General features: G+C 50.5%; 1 protein-coding gene across 8 annotated transcripts in view; it reads left to right on the top strand.

The window, feature by feature from the left end:
- PPP2R2D (protein phosphatase 2 regulatory subunit Bdelta) overlaps window positions 1-20,449 on the top strand; it is a 45,354-nt gene extending 24,905 nt beyond the window's left edge. For 3 of the 8 annotated variants that reach the window (XM_067709020.1, XM_067709022.1, XM_067709021.1), the window contains 6 exons: window positions 1,365-1,462; window positions 8,788-8,965; window positions 10,576-10,740; window positions 13,260-13,429; window positions 13,503-13,594; window positions 18,644-19,471. In XM_067709020.1, the coding sequence (XP_067565121.1) occupies window positions 1,365-1,462; window positions 8,788-8,965; window positions 10,576-10,740; window positions 13,260-13,429; window positions 13,503-13,594; window positions 18,644-18,923 (983 nt within the window). In that variant the 3' untranslated portion in view covers window positions 18,924-19,471. Of the gene's footprint in view, window positions 1-1,105; window positions 1,212-1,327; window positions 1,463-5,225; window positions 5,392-5,798; window positions 5,912-8,787; window positions 8,966-10,575; window positions 10,741-13,259; window positions 13,430-13,502; window positions 13,595-18,643; window positions 19,472-19,558 lie in introns of those variants that run through there. The other 5 variants (XR_010935685.1, XR_010935684.1, XM_067709019.1 and 2 more) reach the window with 5 other exon arrangements.
- Window positions 20,450-25,606: the final 5,157 nt, after the last annotated feature.

The following is a 25,606-nucleotide window of genomic DNA, read 5'->3' as shown; positions in this document are numbered from 1 at the left end:
TATTTCAGGTAATTTAATTTAAAAAGTGACACTTCTAACAAGAAGCCTAATCCTTTCCCCAAGGCTTACTGAAGATTTAAGGGGAAAAAAAAAAAAAAAGAATCCCAGGCGGTAGAATTCGGTGTGCTCTTAAATGTCAATAAACCATACCAATGCAGTAAGAACTTATTTTGCGGGAAGGATATCGTATATTAACAAAAAAATGTATTGCAGACCTTTAAGAATTGCAGTATATTATGACCACTTTTCGGAAGCATTCTTGAAGTAGTTTCAACTTTGCGGTCCATTTCTCATTAGTAGGTAGGTCGTTTATAACAGCTGTTTAGTGCTATTTGTGTGTAAACACTTAACGACCTCTATGATGCTGGGGCCCTGGCACCCTAGAGAGGTCATTTTCAGTTGCTGGTAGGAAGGATATGCCCTTTGAGCTGGGGCCCCGGCAGCGGGGACGGGGCGGTAGTGGTCCATCCCTTCCTCGGAGCAGCCAGAGAGGAGATTTTCTGCGGCAGCTAAGGTGAAGCGTCCAGTTGTAGTCAGAAAACAAGCTCACAGCAGCCCCTTGGGAGACCAGGCCCGTACCTTTGTCTGATTCTTAGTGCTCAGCAAATCTGAACTATGGAGAAAGTGGTTTTCCCCTAAAGCCCAGCCTGGGATATTCTTTCTGATTCAGTAGTCTGTGTCATAAATCCAGATCCGTTTCCTCTACCTGAAGTATTAACCTTAGGACACCTGAGACTTTTCTAGGCTTGACTTCGTTTTTGTACCTTGTGGCCTTTACCCCTTGTGAGCTGGTGTCCAGATCTTGGTGTTGATGGTGTAGAAATCTCGGTGTCTGACCAGCAGTGTCTCACTAGGTAACGATGTCCTCGTTATCAATGGCAGTGACTTTACCCAGACAGTAAGCTAGGTACTGTCTGTAATGTTATTTTGTACAGAAGCCAACCAGTCACCGTGTTAATGTAATGTAAGAATCAGGTTTATTTTTAAAGGTAATTCAGGCATGCATTATAAAGTTAGGCAGCAGTCTTCTAGAGCCAACTTTTATCTGTTTTTGTTTTTTCTCAAAATTAATTTCCTAAATTTCTACCCTATATCTTATATCAAGACAACCCAGTCTAGATAAATGCTGGTGTGCCAGGGACCAGGCATTGGATCAGTGACCCATAAATCCACATGGGCTCTGGGCGCCAGAACCAAGAAGGGGCTGCTTGGTAATTACAAGTTTCCCACGAAAGTGTTGCTTTATCCTTGGAGGAAATTTTATGTGTGTACCTTTCTTTTGATCCTTTTTATTGATGTTTTTAATATTTATTACAACCCCTTTCAGAATCATAAACTGGTAAATTGCTTCTGTTGTCTGACAGCTGATGTCATCTCGACTGTGGAGTTTAGTCACTCTGGAGACCTTCTTGCAACAGGAGACAAGGGCGGCAGAGTGGTTATTTTCCAGCGGGAACAAGAGGTCAGTAATGTACAATCCACGAACCAAGTGGGATCATCCAGCACTTCTCACATCACTTGTAAGGAAGGGAGCACAGTTATTTTCCCAGTGTCTAATTTCATTTGATTCCACTATATCACATTCACCATTTAGCATCTTCTTTCAGAAATTATCTCGGGGCGAACGAGAAGACCTGTGTTTCCACTCACGGACGTACAGCCCCCAAGTCCCAGTTAAGGCCCCAGTGCCCTCATCTGTAGGGCGGGCGGAGAGTCCTTTCCCCACCCCAAGTTGTCACAGGTGGCGGCCAGACCAAGTGAAGGGTGTAGGCTGCTGGGGTTCTGGATCTGTCTGCTCTCATCCCGGAGGAAATGAAACCCCTTCACCGGCCATGGAGGTGCTGGCCTCCAGCCCCAGGGTCTGCTGGCCGGTGCAGGCACTCTGAGTGCCCCGCAGCACTGGCCGCACCCTCGAGGGCTGGGGCCTCAGAACACGGGCCTTGGAGGAGCCACAGATGAGCCTCACTCACGAACACTGGCTATTAGGTCCTTCCCGTCTGGGGGAAAAGGGGAGAGGAGCGCTACTTTGTCAGTTACACATAAGAGGAGAATGGGAGCTATCGCCAGGCCTTGCCAGCCCCTGTCGTCTCTCGTTTCTGGCGAGCAGGCCTCGCCGAGTGCCCAGTAAGGCAGGATGAGGCTCTGCTGTGCGGGCGCCCCAGGCGGGAGCCTCAGCACAGCCAGGCCCGGGGGTTCCGTGACAGAGCGCCCCTCCTGCCTGCTTCCTAGCTGGTAGGCGTGCAGTTGCTTTTCATCTCCAAATTCTGCCCTCTAACTTCTTGTGGTAAAACAACTCTGGTGTCAAGGCGGGTGGGCCCTTGCTCCCTTCCTTGTGGCGGGGAGTGCCAGCCCTGCACTGCAGAGGGGCACTTGGTGGCGTCTGTAGGGGGCAAGCCCTGGGCCCACAACATCTCCTGGTTAAAATATACCTGTTACAGCTCCAATGTTGATTAAAAATTTTTTAATTGTATTTTTTCTGGTTCGGGATGGTGAGAATTCTTCTGTGAATATCATATATATTATCATGAATCTTTCTAAATCTTCACAATATGATAAGTTTATAATTAGATACAATCTTGGAGGTGGATCATCACAGTGCTACTTACAAAGAACTTTTCAACAAATAAAAGTCGGTGGCGGTGTTTGAATCATACTTTTAGCAGAAGGATTATTTAACAGATTACTTAGCCATAGCTATCTTAACTTTAAGAGTTCACTTTTAGCTCCGTAAAGTCTGCCATTTGAATGATGTCCTTTTAGAAAATGAAGTTTTTTCTTGTTTTCGGGGGTCATTGTTTAAACCTAGAAATATGCTAGCTTCAAATATGAAAGATTATAAAACTCAAGCATCTTGCTATAAAATGTGTTAAGTATTGTAGTTTTGAGAAGTTATCATATTGTGTTCAGTGAAGATGTATTAAGTCAATGTTGCTACAGTTTTGTATAGTAGCAGGTCCCTAAAATTGTTTAAATTTGATAAGCCCGACCAACTGTAACTTCATAAATCCTGGGCAACTTTTTTCCCCATCTTTTTCTTCGTATTTTGGTTAATATAAAAAGAGGTTTTGTATCCCATCTGCCTTTCAGATATTTTAGTGGTTGCTGTATAATCCTCATTGTGGACTGGAGTGTTTCCAGTGTGGGTAAGACTCTGTCTTCATCCATCATCAAAGAGACAGTTGATGATATTGCAGCACCACTGGGATGAGGCTGCTGCCTGTTAAACTGCAGCAGCTCTCGATTAGAAACTGCAGTAAGCTTTCAGAGGTGTCAAAATATGTGTTTTAGCATCAGTGAAGCGTAGAGGTTCCTGGAGGATAGAGCAGCACCCTGCTTGGCTGGGGAAGGTGCAGGACGTTCAGTCAGGAGGGAGCCATCGGAAACTACGGCAACGTGATTTTCGAACTTTTTTCCCATGTTAGTGGTGGAGCCCTCTGTCCAAGGGACTCTAGCGTGTCAATCTGGGGCGAGCAGAGTCTGTGGACGTGGCTCCGCGGCTCCCACCCCTCTGCAGAATGCCGTCCCTCTGCATGGTCCGTCCAGTAACATCAGAACTGTAACTGGGAATCAGCATGTTCCCAGACAAAGCGAGGCCCGCCTCCTCGTCGTCCCCATGCTCCCCGCAGCTGGACCAGCAGTCTCGGCAGCTCCCGCCCCACTCTCCTGCTGAGAGTCCAGTCGCTGTGCCCTGCCAGCCTTCCTCAGAGTCCCTCCCTCTCCCTGGACAGGCCCTCAGGCGCTGATGCGAGGTCTCCGGTGGAGGACAAGGCCGGGGGATTAGCAGGGGCCTTGGGTTTCAGGAGTTGAGGGCAGAGATCAGGGCAGTTAGTGGCAGCGTTAGAGGCAGGGCGCTGTTCCCGGAGAGAGTGGCCTGGGAAGGACGGGCAGCGCTGTGATGGGACTCGTGTCTGAAGCATGGGACTGACCGATTCCACAGATTTTCCCTTTTAAATATTTCAGTCACGGTTTGTTCACTTGAGAGTTAGAAGTACCAGTTGGTGTATTAGGCTTTTTCATAGAGAGCGTGAGGGCCACGAAGCAGGAGAGTAGTGTGAATAGCATAAGCCTGTAGTCCAGCACACCCGTGGGACACGGGGCAGGGATTTCCACGGTCCTGCTGAGGATCGCTTGATCGCAAGGGGCAGCGCGGTAGAGAGATGGAGGGAGTTTGGGGGGATTTTTCTCATAATACATGATCTTGCTTCAGAAACGTAAAGGGGTATCTATCTAGACGTGAAGGTTATTTGTTTAGTTCAATTTACTTGACACACACACTAATGTGTTAAAAATGTAAGATTTTAGATACCGGTTATAGAACAAGAATTAAAATACTGGTCTCCTTGAGTTTTAATTATGAAATATTTACTGTTTCATAGAAAATGTCATTTTGGACATGCAGAAGACTTCAGGGATTAATATAAATATATTATGAACCCACCACTCGGGCTTTTATTCCTTTAGAAAAGGAAACCCTGGGCGTGTAGGTGAAGCACACGCTGTGCCCCTCCCCCGTCTGTCTTTCCATGTTGCTTCCACACCCTATTTTATTATCCCTCTGCCTCCCCCGAGTTGGCCATAGCTTGTCCTTTTGTTTTTACTGCAACGTGTAGAATTGTCGTGTGTGTTGACGTTTTTCATAAGAGGATCTTCCTGTGGGTGTGTTTGCACAGCTTGCTTCTCTTACACGTGCTGCAGGATTTGCCCTCCGTGGCTCCTTTGCCGTAACTGCTCGTTTGTGACTCTGCCGATTGGCAGTCCCCTTCCCTGGCGGCGCAGCTGTGTGCTGCTGGCTGTCCCAGGTGACGGGGAAGTGTGCGTCCCCATGGCTCAGCCCTGGAGGGCTTGGGCCGGCCCAGCTGACTCTCCACGGGGCCAGATGGCAACCGCTGCCGCCTCTGTGGGCCCTTCAGCCTCTCTCAGAGCTGCCCCGGTAGCGGTAGCACAGAGGCAGCCAGAGCCAGTGTACTTACTGGCAGGGAAGCTCGACTCCACACCCTGCCCTAGAGCAGATGCCCGGAAGTGCAAGAGGAAGCTGCGGAGTCAGCTCTCTTATTTGTTTCTTCCAAGTAAAGTAATTCTGAGCGTCATCTGTTTGACATTTTTTTGACCCAGGATTTTTATTAACTTTTAAAAATGTGTGTGGTCATTTGATATTCAAATTGGGAGAACTGAAGTTTCTCTGCACTGTGCTTTGTTCATTAAAATGGCTTCATGTTTCCTTGCAGAATAAAAGCCGCCCTCATTCCAGGGGGGAATATAACGTTTACAGTACCTTTCAAAGTCACGAACCAGAGTTTGACTATTTGAAGAGTCTAGAAATTGAAGAAAAAATTAATAAGATTAGGTGGCTACCACAACAGGGCGCTGCTCGTTTTCTGCTCTCTACAAACGGTAAGAGCTTTTCTCCTTATGCGGCCCTTTGCGTTAAGGCTGGGTTTTTAATTTTCTGTGTGTAGATTCTTTTTGATTTTAGCCCTTCTAGAGGTTACCTCTGCTTTAAACTTTGAGGGAGGGTAAAGCATTAGGTAGGCAGGAAGAAAACTCAGGTTGAAAACTCAAAGTACGCAAACACACACACACTCGCAATATTACATTTCTCAACTCTGCAGACGTTTCTACATCTTTACTTATTGTAGGAAACAAAATGTTCATATACAGCTGGAAGTACTAATGTTCAAATACTCCTAGCTTCTAAACCAGCATAGAACCACAGAGTTTTCTTGTATGATACTCAACTAATAGTGGTGCATGATATATGGTTTTTCTTTTAATATGGAGAATGAGGTTTTTATTTTCAGATAAAACTATTAAATTATGGAAAATAAGTGAACGGGATAAAAGAGCAGAAGGCTATAACTTAAAAGATGAAGATGGACGACTTCGAGATCCACTTAGAATCACGGCACTACGGGTATACGTCACATTTTCTTTCAACTAGCCGATACTTGTCATAAATTAATCAGTAATGATGCTTAAGTCAGCTGTTTAGAAAATACTGTTAAATAGAAATACTGTGGGATCTGTCTTCTTGATCTTGAAAGTTATTTGTAATCATTTTTATGTATACTTGTTAAAATGGGAGTCCTTGTATTCTCACGAAAACAAGAAAGTCACACATCTTCAGAAAATATACTACTACTAAAGAAAAGACTCTGGTTTAATTCCATAAGAAATCTTTCTAAAAACATCCACTGCCTTTCACTCTGAAGGTTCAGAGTAGCACATTGGTGGGGTTGGAGCAGATGGAACTCGGCACACTTCCCTGGAGGAAGCAGCGCGGGTTGCAGATTGAGAGATGACCTGTGGACCAGCAGGATGGCCTTCACTGGATTTCCTCTGAGTTAGCTAAGGCAGATTCTGACCAGAATTCTTTGCCCATCAATCCATGAGCAGCATTACTTCTTCTTTTTCTTTTTTTAAAATAAATTCTTCACTCCCTCTTTGGTGCCCCTAGGTACAGTATGAAATGACTGTGTTTTATCAATTCTAATACCTCGATTTTTTTCACATTTTAACATCTATGAAATTGAGTACAACTTAAAATCTAGTGTCCTGGGGTGGTGCCTTTAATTAAATGGAGTATGAGAAGGAGATTAAACAAGCTTGAATCCTGCCCAGATGCGCCCTGGTTAAGACCCCAGGGTGCTGCCGATGGGCCGGGCCACAGCGGAGACCAGCGGTGACTTAGAGGCGCTCCCCGAACCGACCGCCTGGTTCATTAGAAAGCTGTTGGCCAGTTGGTTGGTTTTTCAGAGAGGTTTAAAACCTTTGTGGAAATGCGATCTATCAGGTGAAGACCTAGTGGGTGGACACATTGTATTGGTAGCTGAGGAGCTACAGAGGAGGGCACGGAATTGCAGGAAGCTCCCCATCCCACTCCCTGCAGGGCCCCGGCCAGGGTGCGTGTGGTGGGTTTCGGTCTCTTTCCCCGTGCTCTGCTGGCCGCGCGCACGCAGGTGCTGGGGCAGCAGGCGCGCAGCACGGAGTCGCAGCCCAGCGTGCAGGGGTGCTCCCAACAGGAGCACAGGGTGTAACAGGTAAGCACTGCCAAGGAGAAGGGCGGGGTGGGAACTTGTAGGTCAGTGGTATTGCCCTGTTTCCAGGGAGTTGAGGCCAAGAAAGCTGTGTAATTTGCTCAAATCTAAACCCTACTTTGAACCAAGATGTTCTGATCCAAATGGTGGTTTCTCTGTGCCATGCTGCTGCTTTCCCACCCGTGAATTAGTGACAGTTTGTAGGCAGATCACTGTTGGTGACAGTGACGCTAGGGTTACAGTTACCACCACGTAAACTGCTCCTTGGAGACTAAGTGCGCTGGAAGGATGAGGCCTGGGGTGCCCTGCGGGTGCACCTGAATCCCCTGTCTCGGCCGCCTCTCCCCTGCACCCGGCCCGACGCGCTCCCCCTCTCCAGGGAGCCCCCTGCCTCCCAGCCAGGCCTGCTTCTCCACCGTGATGCTCACATCCGTCCCAGCTGTGGGAAGTCTGTAAGGGCTTCTGAGGCCCAGTCTTCACTCTGGTCAAGGCTGCTGTTCTACAGTTAGCCTAACCAAGCTGGTCTCGTCCGTGGCCATGGCGAAGCATGTGACAGGTGTGAGGTCATCACAGTTGCAGGGTGGGCTGCGGCGGGGGAGAGATCGCAGGCCAGGTCACTCTGTATGTGGATTTACCTTTGTGAGTTCATGGACTCCTTTGAACTTTAAGAGGAAAACAAAATTTTGAAAGGGGAAAAGAAATTTTGTTCTCCTCTTAAATTATTTGGGTGCCAGAAAGGGGCTCCTTCTGTTACCCATATTACAGTTGTTTCACGTTTTGATTAATTAGAGACTTGTTAGAGGGCATGACAGGTCTGTCCTGTCCCTTGTGGAACCAACAGCTCCTGCACAAGAGGAGGGAAGCGTGTGCTCAGCACTTGGCTGGTTTAAAATGAGGGGAGTATTTTTATACATGTTTCCCCAAGTTCATTTTTACAGCATTTTGGCTGGAGAAAACTCAATTAAGAGATTCTCTCCTACCCTTTCTAGGTACACTCCTTGGGTTTTTAATTTAAAAAATAGCACACTTTAGTTTTCTATTTCGATTTTAAAGCTTCTGTTTTCCTCCCCACTAGATGTCAGTGATGCTGGGCCTTTTTCCTTTTTTTCGCACGTGTGACACCGTCACCCACGACTGTGCCTTTGGCTTTGGCCACTCTTGTGCCGGCTCTCTCTCTCGTCCTTGGCCCGGCTGACCTCTCCTCCCTTTCCCTTTCTGTGTGGACGTCCCCTTCCCTGGGAGCCTTCCTGGCCACAGCACTCATCACAGTTGGGGTTTCTGTGCCTTTTTTAAAAAACGCTTTATTGAAGTATAACGTACGTACCCAACATGCCTCTGCCATCTAAGTGAGCAGCTCCGCTGCCATCTGTGGGCTGGATGTACCGCGTCGCGGGCACCAGGTCAGGAGAGGCATGCTCCCCCCGCCCAGTCCCTGCACCCCACCTGCCCAGCCCTGTTGAGGGCGCGGGGGGCGTGGGGGGACGAGGAGATGCGCCTGCTCTCACTCTGGAGGCCGCGGCTGCGAGGCCAGAGGAGGAAGGGGGGCTCAACTCAGGCCCCACATCAGGCACCAGTGTCAGGGGCCATCTGCTTACCGAGCAGCCAGAAGCTATTGCTTATTTGGGGTGTTGTCTGTACCTGCTGTTACTTAACTGTGCGCACACATTTGTTCCTTTTTGTTACCTACTGTAAGTGTTCTGATTTTCTGCTGCTGGGATCTTTGTTTTGAATTCCTATTTCCTTCCATTTTTAGGTCCCAATATTGAAGCCCATGGACCTCATGGTAGAAGCAAGTCCACGACGAGTTTTTGCAAATGCTCACACATATCATATAAATTCCATTTCAGTAAATAGTGATCATGAAACGTATCTTTCTGCAGATGACCTGAGAATTAATCTATGGCATTTAGAAATCACAGACAGAAGTTTTAGTATCCTTCGTCAGGTGGATATCGCAGCATTTTTATAGGATCGTTCTTGGATAGGTCATCTCATCTTCATTACACCCCTTTGTCTCAGAGTCTGTCCTTTGTCATTTTTTTCTCCTGTCAGAAGCTCACATTTTCTCTCAGTGATTTGTGAGGACTCTAATTCATGAAGGGTTCATTTATGCAGTTGTATCTTTCATGGTTTTCTTAAAGATTTTGTCCCACCGTCATGCTTCAAATGCCCTTCATTGCAACTGAGATCACACAGCACAGAAACAGGCACGTGCTTTCTGCTATCTGTTAGCACTTTTATATATATACATATATATATAATGTTTTTTTGGTTTGTTTTTTTTATTTTTTGCTGCGTTGGGTCTCCGTTGCTGCACAGGGGCTTTCTCTAGTTGGAGCAAGCGGGGGCTACTCTTCGTTGCGGTGCGGTGCCTTCTCGTTGCGGAGCACGGGCTCAAGGCACACAGGCTTCAGTAGCTGTGGCTCGTGGGCTCTGGAGCACAGACTCAGTAGTCATGGCGCACGGGCTTAGTTGCACCACGGCGTGTGGGATCTTCCTGGACCAGGGCTCAAACCTGTGGGACGTCCCCTGCTTTGGCAGGCGGATTCTTAACCACTGCGCCACCAGGGCAGCCCCTATCTGTTAGCACTTTAAAAACACCTTGGATCCACTCACAGGGGCCAGTTAGTTGGTGCCCTCGTGGCTCCTCCCCTCCCACTTCACTTTCAGCCCAGCTTTGCTCTTTGGCGAGCTCTCGCATGAGCTGGGGTGCCGTTCTCTCATCTCTGGGCGTGGCTCCTTCCCCAGCTGGGCAGTGTCCTCACAGGCCTTTGCTGACCGGCCCTCCAGAGCCTGTTGGCCACTCTTCTCCGGCACCCGGCCCTGCGTGCCTCGTGTGCTTCCCCGGACTCCAGGCGGTCAGCGGGCTCAGCCTGGTCCCCGCTCTGCACGGTGGCCTGGAGACAGCCACGACGGCGTGCTGGGCACTGTAGGGCTCCAGTCCCTCCAGGGTCCCTGCCCACGGTGTGTGGTGTCTGGAGACTTGAGCTGTAGTGTCACCAAGTTTTTTAGCTTCCTTAGTTGTCATCTGTTCCTGCTATCCTATCTTGGCCCAAAGCCAAATTGTACACTTCCTTGTTTCTCCAGTTGAGTGAGTTCTGTATTTGGCAACCTAGCATGTGACGTCGTTCTGCCTACTTAGGGCAAGCTCTTGGTGTCAGATACTTAGCAAAGCAGAATCTTGTGGAACCTGGCAGTGCTCGTGTGTCTGTGTCATTTTGTGGATGCTACTATGGGACTTCTGTGCAGATGGGCACTTGCTTGCTTCCTTATCTTTTAACGTGTGTCATGTTGCTCTGAAAGTCCCTTCCTAGAATGCTAGCAGTAGCAGCGAGATGAAAGCAGCCCTCGTATCTGCGTGGCCGTGGCCCCTGTCAGGCACGTTACTGGAGTCTGATTAGGGTATTAACGTAGATCCTCCTACTGGTGTGCTCGCCCGGCATACAGTACTGTAATCGCCTCCTCCACACCTAATCTCTTAAACCTCGTCACGTGGGTTATCTCATGCCTGCGAGCGCCCTGCCTTAACTGTGCGCTTCAGACATCGTGGACATCAAGCCTGCCAACATGGAAGAGCTGACAGAGGTGATCACAGCGGCCGAGTTCCACCCGCACCAGTGTAACGTGCTCGTCTACAGCAGCAGCAAGGGGACCATCAGACTGTGCGACATGCGCTCCTCCGCCCTGTGCGACCGCCACTCCAAGTGTAAGTGCCAGGCGTGTACATAAACGTCCCGTCTAGAGCCCGTGTTGTCTGGGCGCTGAGCCGCCCCCGAAGACTTAGAGGCGCTCTTTGTTACGCATGTGCCTGCGCGAGCATAGGCCGGCCTTGGTCCTCGCAGCGCTGCTGGCGGGGTGCGGAGCGAGAGGCCCTGCTTTTGTGGCGCCGCGGTGGAGCCCGCAGGTCACTCCTGCCAGCACTTCCATGCAGCGTCCGCCTCCCTGGGTGGGCCCAGTGAGAGCCCCTTGTCGCCTCCACCTCTGTGCACTAGGACCTCTGCTGAGGCTGGAGACGCAGTCCACCTGTGACCTTTCTCGGCTCTCGGAATGGGCTCTGTTCCCACAGAGCTTCGCTGAACTTGAAGGCAGTTCCCTGAGGTGAAAGTCTAGTCTTTAATCCACTGAGTCTTGAAGTCCTTCTAGGTGAGGAGAGCTTTGGTTTTGTTTTTATTTTTAGCCATAACCAACAGGCCCTACTTTGTAGAAAACCAGAAGTCTGTGTGTCACAAGACATACAGAGTGTGTCCTGAGAACTTTGCCAACACGTTCCCAAGTACTGAGCAGTGACGCCATCCCAGCCTGGAGCGCCGTGGGTTTTCGTGTTCTGGACACTTGGTCCTGCAGCTAAGTCAGTGTATCGGTCAGTCTGTCCAGAGTGTCTCCTGTCGTAAAGTGGGGCAGCTCCAACAGAGCCTGATGGGAAGTGTCCTTGATGACTGGCTCTTAGGAGCCTTTTTGCCTCATTCTGTCTCTTTTTGAGGCTAAAGTATAGGGGGAGGGGGGGAGGGGGGTTTTCTTGCAGTTTTATTTTTTTGGTTTTTGGGGTTTGTGGTTTTCTTTTTGTGTTTTTTTTTTTTTGGCCACACTGCGTGGTATGTGGGATCTTCCCCAGTCCGGGATCGAACCCGTGCCCCTTGCAGTGGAAGCACAGAGTCTTAACCACTGGCCTGCCAGGGAAGTCCACTATAGTGTGTTTCTTTGTTTTTTGGAGTTTTTTAAATAAATTTATTTATTTTAATTATTTATTTTTGGCTGTGTTGGGTCGTGTTTGCTGCTTGCAGGCCTTCTTTAGTTGCGGCGAGCAGGGGCCACTCTCCGTTGTGTGTGCAGGCCTCTCACGGCGGTGGCTTCTCCTGTTGCGGAGCACGGGCTCTAGGCCCGCGGACTTCAGTCGTTGCAGCACGTGGGCTCTAGAGCACAGGCTCAGCAGTTGTGGCGCACAGGCCTAGTTGCTCCGCGGCATGTGGGATCTTCATGGACCAGGGCTCAAACCCATGTCCCCTGCATTGGCAGGCGGATTCTCAACCACTGCACCACCAGGGAAGCCCCTATAGTGTGTTTTAAAAGAACTTTGTACTTCAGTAGAATTCCTGCAATGAAAAATGAGTCTTTTCTAATGTCTGGCCTATGTTTTCAAGAGAACACTCGTGAGTAACAATTTTAGATTCCAAGAGTAGTTTTATTTGTCAGCAAAGTTACTTATTTGAGTAAATGCTCAGAGTATTGCCACCAGCTTGCTTATAATCAACTTCAAATGCAGACTCAACAAACATAGGTTCCTACATTAAAAAAAGAAAATCAGGGCTTCCCTGGTGGCGCAGTGGTTGAGAGTCCGCCTGCCGATGCAGGGGACGCGGGTTCGTGCCCCGGTCCGGGAAGGTCCCACGTGCCACGGAGCGGCTGGGCCCGTGAGCCATGGCCGCTGAGCCTGCGCGTCCGGAGCCTGTGCTCCGCAGCGGGAGAGGCCACAACAGTGAGAGGCCCGCGTACCGCAATAAAAGAGAAAAAAACAAAAACAAAAAAAGAAAATCACAAGCCGCTGCAAATGAAAGGAAGTACAGAAATCCTCACCCAAAGTTCACCAAGCCACAGGCTCGACAGTGCACTGGGGGCTCTGGGGTCTGGCGCATGGGCAGGGGGCGAGTGAGGGGGCACTCGAGTTACTGCTGAGAAAGCAGAAGTGTCAGGGAAAGAAAGGTCTGCCATGGACGCCTGTAGAATCTTTCTGAAACTAGTAGTTCGGTTTTGTTAGCCTAAGTCTCGACTGTTGAATAGTGAAGGAAAACCCCTTTCCTGACAGGCTTTGGCAGATGGGACTGTTCCGGTGTTAAAATCTGACCCAGGCGTTCGCGGCTAAGGGCCGGGCCCTGCAGCGCACTCGCAGGCTCGTCGCCCCAGGGCGCTCGGGGCACCGTGTCGGCGTCTGCTGTAGCGCCCTTTGTGTCTTTCTGTGCCAGGGACAGGATGGGAGAGGGTTTGCTAGGGACTGGCATTCGAGGATCTGCAGGGAAGCGTCAGGTTGATGCAGAGGCCTCACCAGGATGCACTCAGAGTGCCCGAGCAGCGTTCTGGGTTGCAAGCCCAGGCCTGGGTGAGCCTGGGGCCTGCGCTTCAGGAAGATGGGAGGCCGCAGCGGTGTCGGGGGAGGGCCCGAGTCTCGCTTGGACTTTAAAATGATTTGTTCTCTGGTTTTTAAACAGAAGCTGAAAACATTGTATTTTCCAGTTTTTGAAGAGCCAGAAGACCCCAGCAGTAGGTCCTTCTTCTCAGAAATAATCTCTTCTGTGTCCGACGTGAAATTCAGCCACAGCGGTCGGTACATGATGACCCGAGACTACCTGTCGGTGAAGGTGTGGGACCTCAACATGGAGAGCCGGCCTGTCGAGACCCACCAGGTGAGGCCGCGGCATGGACCCTGCCACGTCTTGCACGCAACCGTCCCTCTGACCTTCCTGTACTTTCATTAAGGTCCACGAGTACCTTCGAAGCAAGCTGTGTTCCCTGTACGAAAATGACTGCATCTTTGACAAGTTTGAGTGCTGCTGGAACGGCTCCGACAGGTGAGACCTGCGTCGTGACCAGGCCCGAAGCACGCTGATGTCCTCAGAGGCGGGCCGGGCTGCCAGGAGGAGTCCCGGTGGGCTTGGTTTTCCAGGCCATCTGTGAGGTGGCCCTAGCAAGGTGGGAAACATGGGATGTCTGGACACACTTCTCACCTTGCTTATGATTCCACCTTGTATTTAAACAGCAAGCGTAGTACAAGGTTCATGTTGGCTGTTTTTAAAACGCTTAGTGGATGATAATTTCTTTTTTTGTTGTTATTTCCAAGATGAGTGAAAGGAAGGCGGTGGGGAGGTTAGTTACTGTGGCGTGTGTGGGATGGCCACGTTCCAGTTTGCCTTTGGGGACAAGTGGAGGACGAGACCTCAGAGTCGCTGCTGTGCTTGGACAGAGTGGGGGTGGCTGGTGTGACTCCGCGGTCTACCTCGTGATGAGGCGGTTTGAGGCCTCCGCCACCTTTCTGTGCGTGTCTTAGAGGTGACAGCAGTACTAGTGCTGCCGAGAGGTCTGCTTCATATTCTACGAAATGTCGCACCTCACGTGATGGAAGGAGATGAGCTTGCATCGTCTGTGATGGATTCTGTGCCGTGTGCTGCTTGTCAAGGGTGTCAGTGAGCAGAGGACCTCGCCACTTTCAGAGACGGACTGACGGACGCTCTGAGAAACCCTTTGGCACAAACACCTAGAAACATCAGATGTCACACCACAAATCTCTTTGTGGGTATAGTTGAGCTCACAACCAGTAAGGCCAGGAGTGAAGAGGAAGCAGGAACTAGGAGGGAGCCCTCGCTGGCCTCAGGGCACCAGCTGGAACCAGGAACCTGCAGCCCAGGAGGGTACAAGAGCTGTGGCCCTGGACCCACACAGGGTTGGCAGTTGAAACTGGGACCCTCGGGGTTATGGAAAAGGCATCCATCTACGTTCAGATGCGTCCCAAGGGAAATGTATCTGTCTGAGACCTTGGATTGGAGTGGATGAAGTCCCCTGACCTTTGTGCCCATGAGCCTCCCTCCCCGCCAGGGACGTGTGTTTGTATTTGTACTGACCTGGAGAAGCTCACTGAGGGTAAGTCCCAGCAGACAGGCAGCCCCGGGCATCCGCACTGTTCACAGGCTGACGTGCCACCTGTTAGTGTCTCCTGCGGCAGACACAGGGCCCCTGGGTCAGAGGAGAGGACCTCACTCCTCACAGCACAGCAGAGCAGCACGAGCTTGGTCACAGTGCCTTGGGGGGGTGACACAGGGGGCCCGGGCAGAGGCCGCTCACGGAACGGGGTTGGCCTCACACCAGCACACACTCAGCTTGGGGGTCAAGCTGAGAGTGGTAAACAAGGCTGCAGCCCTGAGATGTGGCCCAGGGAGAGAGCGCTGAAGAAACGCATTCTTGGCAAACGCACTGAAAACACGTAGGGGTGCCTGGCACCCGTGGCGGATTTGTCTTTCCCAGTGCTCCAGGGCTCAGGATTTCCCCAGATTAAAATCACTTAAACAGGAGCTCACAGGTGAAAAGCACCGAACACATGAAGGAAAGCCAGTGTGAGCAAGCCAGCAGAAACAGCCACAGAACTGTGACCTCTGAGAAATCAGGTACTGAGATCATATGCCACAGAATATAAGATGAGAATGTGGAAATACTCACAGGTGAAAGGACGGAACCGGAACCTGAACATGGAACCACAAGGCCATTGAAAACCACCCAGGACATCTGGAAAAGCATCATGCAGGACTTCTAGAAATGAAAACTGTAGTCGTTGAAAAATCACTGTGTGAATTTAGCAGACCCCGTGAAGCTGAAAAGATCTTGAATTAGTGAACTGAAGATGAGAAATATTTTAAGAAGAAAGATCAGGAGAGATTATCCAGGATGCAGCTCAGAGAGCCAAAGAGACAGAAAAAACATGGAAGGTTGGAAAACACGGAGGATCAGATAAGGTCCAACGTAGCCTAAGTGAAGAGAAGTGTCCAAATTGGAGGATTGTGGAGAAGTAGCAGTTAAAGTGTTAATGGCCAGGAATTTTCTATAACTGATGCAAGACTGAATGAATACACAGATTCAAGAAGCACAGAGATCCACATCCAGATCATAATGAAGTTACAGGGCACCAAAAACAAAGAAAAGATCTTAAAAGCAGCCAGGGGAGAAAAGACCCATTGCCTTCGGAGAAAGGGTGTTCAGACCGCGAGCAGACCTCTCGGCCTGGCAGTGGAAGCCGGAAGGCGCTCTGATGCGGTGTGTCGTGATCCCTTCTGACTCGCTTCCTGAAATTGTGTCCAGAGATAAATGATCATGCAGGAATGTGCCTTAAACAAGGCCCCAAACCCAGACAAAGAGATCCAACTACATTGACTTTAAGCTTCTTTATATCATAATAAAACAATGGAAATAAAACCCACAAAAGCACGTAAAATTAACAAAGAGATGAATATCCAGAATCCGTGAAGAATCGTAAGTCAGTGAGAAAGTCCTAACTGCTCATGAATGGGAATTAACAGAAACGGGGGGAATGAATAACAACACATCCTCATTAGTAATCAGCAGATCAAAGCAACAGGGACGTCCCTTCACATCCATCAGAGTGACGGAAATGTTGGGGTGGAGGTGGAGGCCAGGGGGCATGACCACTGCCACTGCCCTTCTTCTGAGGCTCCCTGGCAGTGGCCGGGTGGGCTGGGAACCTCTCGAATATACAGACAAGAAAACACGTTCCAAGACGTGCCCTGGAGGCAGCTGAGCCATGTCGGGGTTCCTCCCTGGGCGGGCGGACGGACGAGGAATCATCCTCTGTTCATGGTGTGGACCAGACACAGTGAAAGCCAGGGTTACAGCTGCGCAGACCTGTACGCGATCACACAAGTGACTCATCTGATGTCTAGAGCATGCAAGACGGTTTTGTTTTTAAGACCGTGTAACTGTTCAAAGGACAACCATGTATAGGAATGTTCCCTGCACGGTTCTTTATGCTTTGTGGTAGATCTGAGATATTGCAAAATACGTTTAAATTACCATCCCCGGCACATCCTGAAGCTTTCTGGTGGCGCCTGCCTGTTCCCTCACTCCTGCCAACATGCCCTGCCTTCCTGCCTGGAAGCTTGTGTGGAGTTGGGGGCGGGGGCAGAGCCAGGTTTCTGCCACCATCCCAGTCACTCCGCCTGGGATGGCGCTGCCCAGAAGTTAAGTTTTGCCCCACTTCATCGTGCTCCAGGTTTGTAGCAAACACAGACATCACCATTAAGTTGCAAGTCCACTTACTCCTGTGTTTGGCGGTGTTCCCGCCTAGGCAGCACCTGGCCAGGTGCTGGGGAAGGCTCTCATTCCCGCCGTGTGGAGCAGCGGGCCGGGGGGACATCCACGCCCATGCAGGTGCCGTCAGGACTGCTGAATAATAGTAATAATCGTAATGGACGGCGTGAAGGTTGGTCCGCTTTCATTTCTGTCGCGCACCAGCACCTCTAATCAACATTGATGATAAAATACTCCTTCCCGAAAAAATTCTTTCATTGGTCTCTGTTCGGAATAATCACTGCAGTTAAGTTTTTATATATATATTTTTTTTTTTTTTTTTTTTTGGCTGTGTTGGGTCTTTGTCGCTGTGCGCAGGCTTTCTAGTTGCAGCGAGCAGGGGCTACTCTTCCTTGCGGTGCACGGGCTTCTCGTTGCGGTGGCTTCTGTTGTTGCAGAGCACGGGCTCTAGGCACGCGGGCTTCAGTAGTTGTGGCGCACGGGCTCTGAGGCGCAGGCTTGCGGGCTCTAGAGAGGTGCACGGGCTTAGTTGCTCCACGGCATGTGGGATCTTCCTGGACCAGGGCTCGAACCCGTGTCCCCTGCCTTGGCAGGTGGACTCCCAACCACTGCGCCACCAGGGAAGTCCCTGCGGTTAAGTTTAATAACACAAATGTAAGCTTCAGATCAGCACATTTGTTGCTTATCCTTTTGTGAACATCGTGTTCTGTGTGGAAATTAATGTGGGAAGGTGCCAGTTGCTGGCAGCCCTCCTGGACCCCACTGCACGGCCCTGCTGCGTCCACCGCCACACGGGCCCCTCCGTCCCTGAGGTGTGTGCACTCCAGGCTTCAACAGTACAGGTGAGATAAGCCAGGAGAGCTTATCTTTTTTTGTGGTGCGAGGATTTAGATGAGGATTTGCACAGTCGGGGTCAGCCCTGCGCCGTGTGAATGAGGCAGCATGCGCCTCGCGGGGCCTCAGGATCCGCCCCTGATGATGCGGGGATGGCCCGGGAGCCCAGGGTGCCCAGGAGGAGGCCGCAGGGCAGTCTGGTCTTACCGCGCCCGACGGGCCCGCTGAGGCAGGGGCTGGACGCACGTGGAAGCATTTGCCGGCAACCAGCCACTCTCCTCTTAGCTGTGTAGAGAGACCCGAAGTTTTCACCAGTGTGATAGAAGCGCGTCACGGTGCTGTGTGCTTCAGTGGAGACGCGGAAAGGCGTCAGAACCAGCCCGGAAGGGAAAAGACCACGGGCGCTGCTGCAGCATCTGGAGCGTCGGGAAAGAAGGCCCCGGCTGTCTTGCACGCTGACCCCGTGTCTGAGGCCCCTCCTAACTATTTATATACCTGTTCCTTCACGAGAAAAACGCTTTTAAGATTAAAATGAACTTTAAAACCTTGTCTGGTCAGTCGTGAGCAAAGATGGTAACAGATCTCACGAATGTCTCTCGAGCACGTGTGGAGCCCTGCTGAATCGGGGCAAAGTGCAGGAGGTCAGACCATTACCCGAGCCTGGGGCAGTGACTGTGTTGTGGTTTTTACCTTGTTTGAAAACACGTTAATGTAATTAAAAGTGTAAATCCATTATTTTTTTCCGTTGTATTTATTTTTACTGATAGGATTACGTATACGAAGTTTAGGAAGAAATTCTCACTGCATCTCTCTCCTGACCATTATGATTTTTCATTTTTTATTTGTAAAAATGACCCTGCTGTGTAGAATTGGGGGTAGGAGAGGTAAGCAGCTCTATCCATGCGTCCAGGGCCGGGCCGGGCTGGGGGTTGGAGGTGGTCACTTAGAAGTCTTCCTGTCCTTGTTTTGAGCAGTGCAATCATGACTGGGTCCTACAACAACTTCTTCAGAATGTTCGATAGGACTACATGGAGGGATGTTACGCTGGAAGCTTCCAGGGAGAACAGCAAGCCTCGCGCCAGCTTGAAGCCTCGCAGAGTGTGTGCAGGTGGGAAGAGAAAGAAGGACGAGGTGAGCGTGGACAGCCTGGACTTCAGCAAGAAGATTCTGCACACAGCCTGGCACCCAGTGGAGAACATCATTGCCGTGGCTGCCACCAATAACCTGTACATATTCCAGGACAAGGCCAACTAAGGAGGCAGCGGGACCTGCGTCTCGTGCAGAATCGCGCCTGCTCGTTTGGTGCCAGAGGACAGGCGACATCCTCTCTGTGAAGAGCAGGGACGCCCTCCTGCCTCCGCCCAGACTGCACGGGCTGGCCGCGCGGGTGCCCGCGGGCTTCTGCTTCAGCAAGGTGAGCCCTGGGTGTCGCTGCTCAGGTGAGAAGCCCGCTCGAAGCAGAGTGATGGACAGGACTCAGAAGAGGCCATTGCTAAAATAAACATATTTATTGAAGTCTGAGCCTTCCTTCCAATTTATAGACCAAAAGTTAACATCCAAGAGGAAAGCTGTCAGATTCAGTGTCTGCTCCTGTCGAGCTCTCCTCCTCCTCTGCTGTCATCCTGGGGCCTCCACGTGCGTGGCTGCTGCCCGCCTTCCCTCGGCCTCTCTCAGCCCAGGCGGGGCCTCGGCCGGCGCGGAGATTCGGCCGAGCGGGCTCAGGCCGCTTTACTCCCATCGCGCCTCTGGTGTAACCGCCTAATAAAAGCAACACACTCTAAAAAGTGTTTTTAAGTCCAAAATCAGTATCGTCTTTTTATTTGATTTAATTGCATATAATGAAATTATGCAGAATTCAACTTTAAAAATCTTTTGTCCTTCGTTAACAGAATGGTGGAACGTGTGCAGTACTTCAAACTCTGAACGTATGTATCCACAAACTTCCATAACTTTTTTGTTTCTGTAGAAATGGTACATCTGACACACCAGGTAAGGTCTGGAAAGAGCCTTAACTGCAGCTGCCGCTGAGAAAGAAAATCCCAAGGAGTAGTAACAGAATCGCTGCTGAAAAAGTAACACGTGGTTTAAAGTATGCCTCAAATTCACTGCAGTTGAACACTTCCGTGCTTTTTAAACCTTTGTAACAGTACTTCGTGGGAAGAGGGTAACAGGCTTCTAAAAACTGCTGGAATTATATGCATGACGAATTTCACTGCATTTCAAGCCAGCAAAAATTAAACAATTTTAATTATTATGTAATGCCACCAGTACCTTGGTGGTTCACTTTAAAAGTAGGTTGATATCGGAAATCAAGATTTCCCAAGACAAAAAAATACAGAGGTAACAACACTAAGTGATTGGCGCTTGCTGCCGTGAAATTTCACACAGGAGCCCGAGACCCAGTCCTCCAGGGGACGGGACAGCTGGGGCTCACGTGCTGCTCTTGAAATGAAGGTGTATTTTGGTTACTGGTGATATGGAGATGCAAGAACAAATGTCTTGTCAACTCATTCCCCTGAATTAATGTTAACAGGATGCCACGTTAGCTCACATTACGTCGGAAATAGAGAATCAACAAGTCCATTTATTTTAATTTAAAGGTAATTCTATTACTGCGTATTGGTTGACGCAGTTCACAAACCTGAGATGTGGAACAGAGTTGTCTAAGTATCAGTCAACCCTGGCCCTTAAGGTAAAGCAGTTCTAGTAAGATGGGGTTGTATTTACTTGTTCAACTATTTTGACCAAAAAGTTTAATAAATTTCAGATGTTTTACCAGATTTTTTTACGACGTTTTTCCATCTTTGAGACGTATTTCCTACCAAACAGGAAACCAGCCTTCTGCCTCTCAGACGGCCCCGGGCAGAAGGCGCATGCGTGGTGGCTGCCACCAGCCGGGCGGGGGTCCCTGTGTCTGTGGGTTCTTCTCCCCCGAGTCAGGCACACGCTTCTCAGAGATGCTCTTGAGAAACGTGTAATTTAAGAGGTGTCTAGCAATTTCTTCCGTGTTCTTTTCCGTTAGACACTTCTGATTCCATTTAAGCCTTTTTCCCCTCCTGATGAGGTGAAAATCCTGTGGGTTTCAGACTTGACGTTTATTTCTTTTATATTCCTTGTTTAAAAAATATCTGTTGTTTTTCTTGTTCTTACAAAGCTTACGCCTTTTCTCCCGTTGAAAGCTAGAGAAAGCTAGAGAAATTCTATCTGTTCCTGAAAGGTAGTCCTGTGAGTTTTCATCGTTCCTTAGAATTCTGTGCTCCTGCTTGTCCTGAAGCTTTAACGCTGTCTCGGTTGGTGGCCTGGGTTGGACGCTTTACTCGTGTGTGCATTTAGACGTGCGCTTTTTAAAGAACAGTGGCGGTTCTAGAAGCCAGTACAGGACAGGACTCAGAGTCTGATTTTAAACCGTCCCCCAGTCGTGGGTGTTCGCAGGACGAGCAGCAAACTCCCTCCCCCGTGGAGCTGAGTAGCCGTGGCCTCACAGCTGGGAGCCGGCCCAGACTGTCCCCTGGTCAGCGCGGTGGGGTCCAGGCCCCGCGGGCCGAGCCCAGGGCTCTGGTGCTGCGTGGCCGTCTGAGGAGGAACTGTCTGCACGCTTTTGTCGAAGGGGGTCCAGGATTGGCGCTGAGGCTTTTTCTTCTGAGCGTGTCCATTGCCCGCGGGCAGAGGCGGGTGCGCAGACCGAGCCGGGGCGGGCAGGGCCGCGCCCCTCATGGGGAGGACGGCGCTCCGCGCGCCAAGTCCCGGTCTGAGACCCGGTGCTGCCCCGGGGTCATGATGGGGCGGCGGGGGACAGTCCTCCCATCAGGAACTGCCTCCTGGGTGCTGTGCCGGGAGAAGCTTCCACAGGTGCTGGGGGGACCAGAGAGGGAGGGAGGGGATGCCACACGGGGCCCACCCCGCCAGGGCTTCTCCACGGGGGTGTGGTTAGGGCGGGGACAGCGGGGGGTCGGGTGGGGCCTGACCGGTGCGTCCCACGGGGCTGGTGACAGCCCTCCTGTACCGGGCTCCCCAGAACCAACCCAGCGGTGCTCGCCGGACGGACACGCCACAGCGTGGCGTCACCGGGGTCCGTGTCCCACCCGAGCCCTTGGTGGAGAGCTGGTGAGCCAGGGGTTGGAGCGCCACCGTGATCTCTTAGGAACCGTGGCGGCCCTGACATCACGCGGAAGGGGGAATTGGAGACCTCAGGCGCTCTGCTCAGCTGTCGCCCCTCTCGACCGGCAGCCCCTCCCTTCACGCCACCAGCTGAGTCCCGCGAGGGGCAGAGTCACGGCGGCGGGACGGGGGATGGGGAACGGGCAGCTGAGATCACAGGAGTCCCGGCTGGGGGGTTGGGGGGTCCTGAAGCATCCAAGGTGACAGCCGCAGCCCAGCCTGACCGCCGCCTCTGCGCCCCCCCAGGACCCGCAGAGCCCGTCCCGGGAAGGCTTCCCTCAGCTGCCCCACATCTGAAGAGTGAGGCCTGGGGCTGGGGCCCACAATCTCCTGCGACCCTGTCAGTGCCCGGTGAGTGACTGAGAGGACTTGCTGGTCCCATTTCCCTGCTCACCCTCCGGACGGTGATGCCAGCAACCGGAACCTTGGGTGAGTCTGCATCCTGAGCACATCTACAGGGTCCCTGGCCCCCCAGGCAGGACACGGGACCTTGGCCGAAGCCAGGGCTCCAGGCGGGCCCCCGGCTCCTGTGGTGCTGGTTGTGGAGGCCCATCCTCACCAGGCTGCTCTGTGGGGTTTACTGTGTGTCCTGAGGTGATTCACTTGTTTGCCCCAGAGTTTATTAGTAGTAAATTATCTTTGTACATCTTGGGACATCTTTAAAAGATGTGTGTTCCAGGGACTTCCCTGGTGGCACAGTGGTTAAGAATCCACCTGCCAATGCAGGGGTCATGGGTTCGAGCCCTGGTCCGGGAAGATCCCGCATGCCGCGGAGCAACTAAGTCCGTGCACCACAGCTACTGAGCCTGCGCTCTAGAGCCCGCGAGCCACAACTACTGAGTCCGTGTACCACAACTGCTGAGCCTGCTAGAGCCTGTGAGCACAGCTACTGAGCCCGCGCGCCACAACTACTGAAGCCCGCGCACCTAGAGCCCATGCTCTGCAACAAGAAGCCACCGCAATGAGAAGCCCGCGCACTGCAACGAAGAGGAGCCCCTGCTCGCCACAACTAGAGAAAGCCCGTGCACAGCAACAAGGACCCAACACAGCCAAAAATAAAATAATTTTTTAAAAAAAAAGATGTGTGTTCCGTAAGGATGGGAAGCTAATTTGTTATTCCAAGAACTAACTTTCAGGGAAAATTTGTTTTCTAAAATCTAATTATCTGAATGCAGTGTAAGTCTACAGTTCTTATGAGAAATGTTGTTGGGTTGCTTTTGGTTTTCTTTTTTGAGGTGTAACTGACACAACTATATGAGTTTAAGGTGTACAACATAATGATTCAGTATTTGTATATGTTGTGAAGTGACCACCACAGTGAGTCTAGGTAACTTCTGTCACCACACAGGAAGTTTTTTTTCTTGTGATGAGAACGTTCAAGGTCTCTCCTAGCAACTTTCCAACATGTGATAGTTACTAACTCTAGTCACCGTGCTGTGCATCTCCAGGACTTATTTCGTAACTGGAAGTTTGTACCTTTTTACCTCCCTTCTCTCTCTCTCTCCCCCTCTCCCTCCCCCCCCACACAAACACACATAAGCACACACATAAATACACATACTTACACACACACACACTCACACCTGCCTCTGGCAAACACCAATCTCTAGCTACAAGATTGGCTTTGTTTTTCTAGATTCCACACATAAGTGAGATCATATGGCATTTGTCTTGGACTCACAGCATGATACTCTCAAGTGCATCCACACTGTCTGAAATGGCAAGGCTCCATTCTTTTTATTGCTGAGCGATGCTCTGTTGTATATGTACCACGTCGTCTTTATCCACACACCCACCAGTGGACACCTGGGTGGTTTCCATATCCTGCCGGTTGTAAATAGTGCTGCTATGAACACTGGTGTGCATGTATCTTTTCAAAGTAGTGTTTTCATTCGTTGGATAAATACCCAGAAGTGAAATTGCTGGATCACATGCCAGTTCAACTTTTAATTTTTTGAGGAACCTCCATCCTCTTTTCCATAGTGGCTGCACCAATTTACATTCCCACCAACGGTGCGTGAGCGTTCTCTTTTCTCCATATCCTTGCCAATACTATTATTTCTTTTCTTTTTGATAAATGTTTTTTCTTACTTTAAGTATTAAACTGGTAACACCTGTACAAATTTCAGAACTCTTTAAAAGGACGATAGCGAAGTGTTGCCCCTTCCGCTGAGCCTGGTGGTATTGATAACTCGTTAGTCTTGTCTTGGGCCACACTTTTTCTTACTCAAACACGAACATGACATATTCCCCTCCCCCCGTTTTTGCACACAAGGTAGCGACCTGTCTACACCTGCATTTCGCTCTGTCCACCGCACGGTGGTCCTGGCCATCTCCCCCCCGTTGGGAGGAAACATCCAGTACCACGAGGATGCAGGAGCCAGACTGGGGGGGCATTCCCTGCCGGTCCAGGGATGCTATCTGAGTAAAAAGATATTGTTTATTTATCTTACTTTTGTAACATTTTATTTGGAAATAATTTTAAATCAGTTGCAAAAATTGTAGAGTTCCTGCCTGCCCTTCACCCATCACCCAGGTTTAATTAACACCACGTAAAGCGGGTGAAGTCACCCCACAGTACTTGTAGCTCATCCACAAACCTTCGTGTTTGTTTTCCCAGTTGTCTTTTTCTCGCCCGGGATCCACGATGCATTTCATTGCCGCATCTTGGAATTTTTTTTTTTGGCTGTGTTGGGTCTTCGTTGCTGCGCGCGGGTTTCTCATTGCGGTGGCTTCTCTTGTTGCGGAGCGTGGGCTCTAGGAGCGCTGGCTTCAGTAGTTGTGGCGCACGGGCTTAGTTGCTCCGCGGCATGTGGGATCTTCCCGGACCAGGGCTCGAACCCGTGTCCCCTGCAGTGGCAGGTGGATTCTGACCCACTGCGCCACCAAGGGAGCCCACTCCGTATCTTTCAGTCTCTAACAGATCCTCATTTCCTCATGACCTTGACCTCAGACAGTTATTTTGTAGAACCTCCCCCAATTTGGGATGGCTTGGTATTTTCTCATGACTAACCTACAGTTACACATCTCGTCAAGAACACAGAGATGCTGGGGTCAGATCCACGGTACCCTAGGTTCCCTTGGCGGTAATTTCCTGGGGAGGCAGTGACACCGGGCCCACGTCAGCAGCTGTCTGCCTGACGGTCACTCGTTCCCTCATCCCGTTTATTAATTAGATTCTGTCGGGAAGAACTGTCCCTTCCCCCACTTACTTGGTCTCCATCAGTGTGGACTTGGGGATCCTGCTTCAGTCTGGTGACAGCCCATCACCACCAGGAACCTGTTACCAGGCTGACCCACTCTGAGCCACTGCAGGTCCCTCAGGTTGGCTCCGTGTCCTTCACCTCAAGCATGGCCTCACCTCCTGGCACCACAAATGTTTGTCATGCTGCCCTGGAATTCCCACTTTTCCAAGGAGCTCTGGTTTATGGGAGAATGGATTCGACCCCCAGGATCTGTGTTATTTTAATCCAAAATTGTCTGGATATTAAATATTCTGTAAACTTGCTATTCTGTGAATAAAATGAATGATGCTGTTACTTGCATTAACATAAGGGGTGTGTGGAAAGGCTGTCGCCATTCTGCTATCCTCTTGCCCAAAAGGTCAAAACAAAAATACATATATAGTCACACATTTTAAAAGAATCAAACGTCCACTGGAATGTTGCAGTGAGAGGGGAAAACCTTGTGATCGGCTGCGGCAGGCACTTCCGGCCGCCATCACGCGGCTCAGCCTGTGCCCTGGGGAGCGTCAGTAACAGGGCGGAGATGGAAGGAAG

This window comes from Pseudorca crassidens, chromosome 16, assembly GCF_039906515.1.
Source record: "Pseudorca crassidens isolate mPseCra1 chromosome 16, mPseCra1.hap1, whole genome shotgun sequence".
Taxonomy (NCBI): domain Eukaryota; kingdom Metazoa; phylum Chordata; class Mammalia; order Artiodactyla; family Delphinidae; genus Pseudorca; species Pseudorca crassidens.
The sequence above is the reverse complement of the archived record's forward strand: the minus strand, read 5'-3'. Positions and strand labels throughout refer to the sequence as shown.